This window comes from Triplophysa rosa, linkage group LG7 (genome assembly GCF_024868665.1).
Source record: "Triplophysa rosa linkage group LG7, Trosa_1v2, whole genome shotgun sequence".
Taxonomy (NCBI): Eukaryota; Metazoa; Chordata; class Actinopteri; order Cypriniformes; family Nemacheilidae; genus Triplophysa; species Triplophysa rosa.
In genome coordinates this window covers 2991017-2998977 of record NC_079896.1, presented here as the reverse complement: position 1 = coordinate 2998977, position 7961 = coordinate 2991017, and the positions used below count along the sequence as shown (strand labels likewise).

General features: G+C 35.8%; 1 protein-coding gene across 9 annotated transcripts in view; it reads left to right on the top strand.

The window, feature by feature from the left end:
* The window catches only part of rap1gapb (RAP1 GTPase activating protein b), a 66251-nt gene that overhangs the window by 41411 nt on the left and 16879 nt on the right, over positions 1 to 7961 (top strand). For 6 of the 9 annotated variants that reach the window (XM_057337221.1, XM_057337220.1, XM_057337226.1 and 3 more), the window contains 2 exons: positions 1902 to 1998; positions 7555 to 7602. In XM_057337221.1, coding sequence (XP_057193204.1) covers positions 1902 to 1998; positions 7555 to 7602 — 145 coding nt within the window. Of the gene's footprint in view, positions 1 to 1901; positions 1999 to 4957; positions 5461 to 6043; positions 6908 to 7554; positions 7603 to 7961 lie in introns of those variants that run through there. The other 3 variants (XM_057337228.1, XM_057337224.1, XM_057337229.1) reach the window with 3 other exon arrangements.

The window sequence follows — 7961 nt, the reverse complement described above, 5'->3', positions numbered from 1 at the left end:
CTCTCTCTCTCTCTGCTTATGTGCCCTGAAGTATCAACAGCGTGTACCGCTGTCAGAACTGTCAGGGGTCTTCAGGGGGTTTCAGGCTAATGAAGTCAGTCTGCCCGGGAGACCTTAGGTGCTAAAGAATTAATGAAATACTTCAGTGACGTAACATATCTCATAAAGCACTGTCAACTATTGACTCTTATCCCACTGGATTGGGTACATATAAATCTTATGAAATCATCTTATAGCTTTGTGTGATGGACAGGAGCCGATCTAAAGCTGAATAGCAATAAACTGCATAAAGACAGATAACTATAAAAAGTTCTAAATAAAAAATACAAGAGATTAGCAGAGCCCACAACTATAGCAATACAGAACAACCATTACATCACAGCCAATAAAATCCATTCTAATTTAAAGGGCTCACGCATGCAATAAACTTACAATAAACATAACATTATCATCCGGTGGTGTGAACGCTTATATAGTTATCATTCTTGTTGTGATCTGGCGAGAAAAAATAACAGTGTTGGGTTAAGTTACTCAGAAAAAGAAATTAATTACTAGTTACTAATTACATATTCAACAGTGTAATTAGATTACTGTACAAATTACTCTCTCCAAAAAGTATTTAATTACTTTTTACTAATTACTTTCTATATCCTATATCAACCTTGATTAGTTAAGTGATTCAAGGATAGACACAAAACGACTCTCAATTCATTATAATTCATTAATACTCTTATTAACTGACTAAAGTATTACAAATGTGAGAAAGAATGTGAGTTAGACTTTGAATTTTAATGTCAATTCCATTATTGTATACATGACACAGCATTTAGTTCAATTACATCCGAAGTAACTGTAATTCAATTACAGAAAAAATAAGAGCAATCCCTTACTTTGCTTTTTAAGGGAAAAGTAATTAAATTACAGTAACTAATTACTTAGTAACTAGTTACACCCAACCAAGGTTATTTTAGTTTACTAAAATGAAAACTTTGAAAACGTCTCTGTTCATTGAAATCAAATAAGATATTGACCTAAAAATTATAGGGAAAAACTTAACTAAAGGAAAAATTGAAATGTTGCCTCAAAAATAAATTGAAATAAGTTTAAAGCACTAAAATTAAACTGAAATAAAACTAAAATAGAAATTAATGAATATTATATAGCAACATAAAAAATAAACAAATAAATTATAAAATGACAAAAGCATATACCAAAATTGCTAAAACTTTAACTAAAATTAACATAAAAACTAAAGATCTAAAAATAAAAGCTAATTAAAAAAAAAAAACGAAATAAAACTAAAATGAAAACTATAATAACTCTGCACCCAACACTGAGAAATAATGACCAAATGTTCATTTTTGATGCAGATCATTTGGTCTCAGTCGAGAACATCATAAACTCTAAACACTATTACAATGATTCATGCTTTCAGACAGATATTTGTACAGTATATGTCCAGACCGGGATGCACATAAACAGATGTAGAGCCAAATGGCGAGTTTGAATTGATTTGGGATCGGCTGTTAAAAGCTACGAGAGACCGAGAGCGGTCGATGTAAAATAATGTGTCTGAACAGATCTGATGGCTTGAGTTAAATTACAGGCCAGTGGTGAAACGCCAGCGGCTGGTGAATTAAACTTCAGGGCTTGTTTCTCCCCCATGCGGTGCGTGTCATTCAAGTTTCGCTATTTTGCCGTCTGCATTCACACACACCTGTGGCGCTTTCAGCGGCTCGTATCGAATACTAACTCATCAATTCCTTCCCAGTTGAAGCGATCAATGAAACAGAGCTACGGCTTTAATTTGATCTTCAGACGGATACTTACATGCTCATTTAAACCATTTCCTTCAATCAAGAACATTTTTATTTAATGTGTTATTTTTGTTGTGTCCACAGGAAACAAGATGGCAGAGCCCCACGAATGTCTGACACGTTAGAGCGGCCCATTCTAGTCAAACCTTTTACAACGTCGCCTGGACTGACTCTTGTGAAGGTGGGATGGATTCTAATTTCTATCTTCACTATATATAGACTTTTATTCTAACACGATCACAGATTCCGTTGTGGTATCAAACGATTTCTTTCTTTCCCTTTCTTATAAAAAATGATCTGAAACAAAGTGAGCATCTGCTTTGTGTTTGCGCACACACGATTTCCAATTTTTTTTCATATGTAACTCTATATAGAAAACTAGGAGTGCCCTAAAAAATAATGGAAGATTATAAATAAATCTACACTGTATAGATGGTTTCATCGGACGCATGCGCCTGGCCCAAACTCAACTTTCGGTCTGTGTTCAGTTATAATATAACCGTTTATTTTATATTAATATTAATTTATACTATTATGTTATTGTATATTAATTGTATTAAAGTAAATAAAAACTGCTCAACAGTTATAGATTCTTTGCGGAGATCTAACTGAAGTTAAGTTTGGGAAACATAACGCATAACGGTCTATACACGTTAAAGCTGCAATCCGTAACATATTTTGGTTAAAATCAAATCAGTTATTGAGTAATGTATTGCCAGTATATTTTTCGTTAATTTTATGTTAATGCCAAAGTACTACGTAATGCAGTGCAAAATGTAAAATACAACTGTAAAACTTAATAAATTAAATTAATAATGAAAATTCCTTTATACAGTACATTTATGAATTACATTTTTATGCATTTTTTAACAGTGTAAATAAAAAAATACGGTCTCTGTTAAATGTTGTATGGGAAATATAATTTTGACATCATTTTACTTACATAAACTTAAACATACGTACGTAAGATAAATATTATATTTAGATAAATATGTTAATTAACCTTACATGCAGTATGTTTTAATGGCGATAGAGAGACAAAAGTTACCCATTGCGGCTTTAATGTCTATTCAAATTGTAAATTAAAAAGTTTCTCTCTTTATGTATTTATAATTAATTAGATATTTTATTTTCAACACTCCTAGTGATCCATAGATTTCTTGCTTTGTTTTTGTAATTCGTGCTTCATCGGGTGAAGTGTGTCACCAGAACTATAGCACCGACATCCAACTTCAACTAAAAAATGTTTTTTTGCTGAGTAACAGAATACTAATTTGGTCCAGATATTAAAACCTAATACATTTGAATACATTATTTTAATACATTTCTCTACCTCCGTTTGCGAAGCATTTCTTTGCCAGTAAAGGTCATGGGCACACGTACTGATCAAATATATCTTGAGGATAAAATCGTCAGATACGAAATGTCAAGGATCCAATATAGTCAATAGCTTTTGCATGTTTTTTTCCCTTGTCAATGGCTTTTGCAACTTTCTATTTTGAACTGGGTTGTTTGTATGAGTCGTTGAATACGACTTTGGGTTTACTTACTTTTATGAGCTAAAGACAGACCCAGCTCGCCTCTGGGACACCCACACCCTGCTTTACCTCCCGAGTGTTTTTTAATTGAACTCATCCATGTCTTTGAGCGTGTCTGAAAGGCATTAGCACAAAGGCTTTTGGGAATTTGGCGAAGTGTTTAGGGATGTCCTAGAATGATTAGAGCGTCCCAACGGCATTGCGAACGATTCAATGTGTAGTTAAGCTTCCATGTATTTTACCGAGTGTCTCATAATGTACGACATGACAAAGATCTGTTTGCACAGTCAGCTTAGGGGTCTCACAGTGGGGTCATAATGCTTGGGGTTTGGTTCCTACATGTCCCTTGTGGGGTTGTATTTTAAACAAATTAAAGCATAAATTGTTTTGTTTATTCTGGGTTTACTTATGATTACGTATTAGAGACTTTGCATTATGCTTTTGTTTGTCATGCTACGCAATAATGCAAAATACTATTATATCAAGCCTTGTGTAGGGTGAGCTGTTGGTTTACCATTATTTCATTAGAGAGAGAGACGCTCCTTCACATTTGAACCTTAAAACAATCAAAAGCAGATATGAGATCTCAATTGTTTCTCATAGAAATCTTTAGATGAGATCTCGGCAATGGCACAAATTGCTCAGATTTACCAAGACACCGAAGTCATCCAAAGTCTAACAATATGAGCTATTCTATTCAGAAATTGCAAGAGAAAGGTCAGGGATACGTCGATACAGAAATGAAAAATGTCTGAGAATTCTATTAGCTGTCGACTCGTGAGTTATGAAAGAGAAATTATTGAGCAATAACATTGCTCTCTCCAGAACAAGACCTTACAGACAAACCTGGCTTATGAGAATGAAATCCTGGCTTACAGCCACACGAGTGTGTAAACGCATCGATCGTGGAAAACACAAGGACGATCCCAGACTAGATTCTCCTGAATCCTAGAGCGATAATTAGCAGATTAGTCGAACCTGAAACTATTTTATTGAAGAAGAAACGGATTCCTTTTGAATCCCTCCCATCATTGCTTGGCTTTGTTCATGATGTTTTCACCACGTTCAAAGATTTCTTTTGTCATATTAATACATCACATTTTCACATTAAGGTTTCACAAACGCCCGGCTGCGAGGAAATTACTGTTAACCACGCTGTGTAGTTGTGCAACTGTGACCATAACATGACAACAAAAGTAGTTTTATTATTGTGACATCATCATCCTATTCATCGTCGTTCTGTTTTTTTAAGATTAATATGACAGCGTTGAACTGATGGATCTACATTTTGTTTGTAATTGAAGTAGGGAAGATGTATAAAGCATTGCAATAAAACACAACATCTCGCCTGTTTCCTCTCTCGCACTGACCTCCTGAGGTCACCCAGAGGTGTTTGATTTGCACCGTGATTTGATATTAGGAAACAAAACTCTTTTGAGGTTTTCTCATAAACCTTCTAGCATCACAAAGCATTGGCTTTCTTTAAGCGATAGTTCACCCCGACATGAAAATTCTTACATCGTTCACCCTCACGTCATTCCAAACCTTTCTTTCTTCTGCAGAACACAAAAGGAAGGTATTTCGAGAAATGTCTCGGTGGTTTCGTGTCCATACAGTGAAAGTCAATGGGCGCCGATGATGTTGTTTGGTTACCAACGTTATTCAAAATATCTTCTTTTCTCTTCCGCAGAAGAAAGAAAGTCAAACGGGTTTGGAATGACATGAGGACGAGTAAAACATTTTTTGGATTTAACCATCACTGGGTTTAACACGCTTACAGTGACATCACCAAACACACAAACTGCACACACATTGACAGCTACAGAACATGTGTCAGTTACCAGTATTCTCCTTCATTACTGTTTACGTTTGGGGAAGTTGTGAGAGATTGAGGAAGCTACGGGATTTTTCTTGCCCTCCCCGCTGCGTTTCTCACCAGCAGAACATACGAGAGAGAGAAACAGAAAGACCGACAGGCGAGCGGGTCAGAGTTGTATCTCCAAGGTTTAAGTTGATTTATTTGCGACTTCATCATGGCTAAAAGCTCGTTCCGGTTACGCAGTCCAGCCCTCGTTGCTATGCGCCAGCGCCGGAGGCACAGCGATGTGAGTACACAGAAAGATGCTGGATGAGAGTAAAAGTAGTTTGTGTGAGAAACTCACAAGTGCGTAAGTGCTTGAATAGAATGTATATATATATAAATATACAGTATGTGTGATGTGTTCAAATGTTTCGCGTGATTTTGGATGATGATTGTCATTCACTGATTGTGAATGATTCATGCTGTCATTATAATGAAAAATCTGGTGAGTTGATAGACAAATGCTGTTGTCATGTACAAATACTTTGCAGTTAGAATATGATGTCATGATTTTATTTGGAGTGGAAGTTTGTTTTACGTAACGATAATGAGAATAGAGATGTGATGAATTGCGTCGAAATGATCTCAACGTGCAAAAATGAGTACAGATTTGGAGACAAATATAAATGCGGATTTTCTTGATAGCTTTGTAAGACTCAATGTATTTAATGCTGGAGCGAGTTTTTCATAAGCATATATTCTATCGTTTATTCTATTATTTATAGCAAAATGAAAAGATGATGATAGATTTACATTGTGCATTTCTGTCATCTCATAGGAGTCATTTGTGCTCGTGTAAGATCCGTCACAGTACAGTACGTACCGTTTAACATTGTGATGTAACGGCAATATAGGATGTTTAAGTTGGGAAACGATTAGAGGAAGATGTTTGGAAACTTTTACTACTTTGTCCTGAATGAATATGGGAAGTATTGCAGCATGTCAGAATTCAGATGTCCAATGGACAGGCACAAAATGTCTTAGTTAAAATAAAAAAAATGCCAAAAAAATATTTTGACAAAGCGAAGAGATATACGTTTTTAATCCACAGTGATATAAAAACAAACGCGTGTGTTTGATAATTCTGCCTATCGGCAGTTATAAAGATGCTTTTGGTTTCTAGTTCTTGTTTTTAATAATGTTTGTTGTATTTGAAACTGGAGATGTTGTAATTCACCAGACTCGTTGCTTTAGAATTCAGAAAACCGTCCCCTTTAGTTCGTGTTGCGTTTTTATTCCACTTTGGCTTATTCTGTACCGTGGGTTCATCAATATGACATCGCAGCTGTAAGCAGACAGGTCACATTCTTCACAGCTGCTCCGTCCCCGCGGTTAATGGCGCTGTTTCACACCGCTCACGTTCAGTTGAGATGAACGTCGGGAGAGAGGAAGGACATCTGAATCTGACGGCTATTGATTTTTGGAACGTAGGCGAAAGGCACCTTCTCCATTACTGAAGCGACACATTCATTAAGAGAGAAAAGGTTCAGTCTGTTTCGCACGCTGTCAGATGTAAGCAGGTGTAGATTACCTGGAGGAAACTTTGTTAGCGCTGCCATTCGTCTCAGCGGCAGATGCTTGGACGACACCCAGGTGTCATACGCCATTTCAAATCTGATATCATCTCTCTCTCTCTCTATTCCCCCGATTCTCAGACATCAGATATATTTGCAATGATAGAGCGAATTCAGGTGAGATTGTTTTTTCATATTAGTCTTTGTGTTTGTTCCTGCCGAATGACATCATTTTTTCATGTGACCTTTTGACCTTTGAACTTTGTGAACCTGCAGTAAGGTGACACGTTCCCTGTCTTATTCTGCGTCTTATTTACTCACTCTCCGTCCCTCGCTCATTCTAGATTAATCATTTGAAATCTATAACTAATACTCTTAAAAGCTGTCATTTCACTCCTTATTTTATTTCTTATTTAACACGTATTCTGTTTTGAATTTCTGAGACTATAATTGTGTTTTGGATTTGGTTTGAATTTCTGCACCGCCGTCCACTCATGTTATTGGCTCAAATGAAACTCGGCATCTAAAAGCATCCCAGCCCTGTAAGTGGCTTCGAAGCATCTACTATTGCCAGTAGACGTTTGCTTGAACAGTAACAGACAGTGAACTTCACTCATATTGTTCGAACTCTGCTCAACTTTGTCATATTTTTACCAGAAAACATTGAAAATGAATGACCTTCGGTTGCTTTGACATTGCAAATCGGCATTGCATATTTTAATGTTAAAAAGTGACACACTTCACCTTTGATTAAGCAAAAAATGATGTGTTTGTTATACTGTTGATGATTTTCCTGATGTTCTGAAATACATGTTCTATAACAGAGTTGTAGAATGGATGAACAGAGATGCATCCTCCCACCCCCTCTCAAAGTAAGTGTATGTACAGTGTTCAGACGCATGACCAAATTTATTTCCCTAGCTCTTTTCACAATTTTGTATTGTTGCAAAGCAGCTGTACAGTAAATGTATTAATAGAGGCAAAATTTAAGGACACAAACATAAGAAAGTTGAAAAAGTCTCAAATATACTCACGCATATTAAATGTGTATAGTGTTTATAAACGTACCATTACACACTTAAATATTCCCAAACACATCCTATACACACTCAAAATATTTTTTTTGTTGATTCAAGGTCTCAAAAATACACGTGTCCATTAAGTGTATATTCATTGTAATGTGAAGATGTGTGTAACTGTTCAGTTAAAAGCCTTTAAAGGGATACTTCAC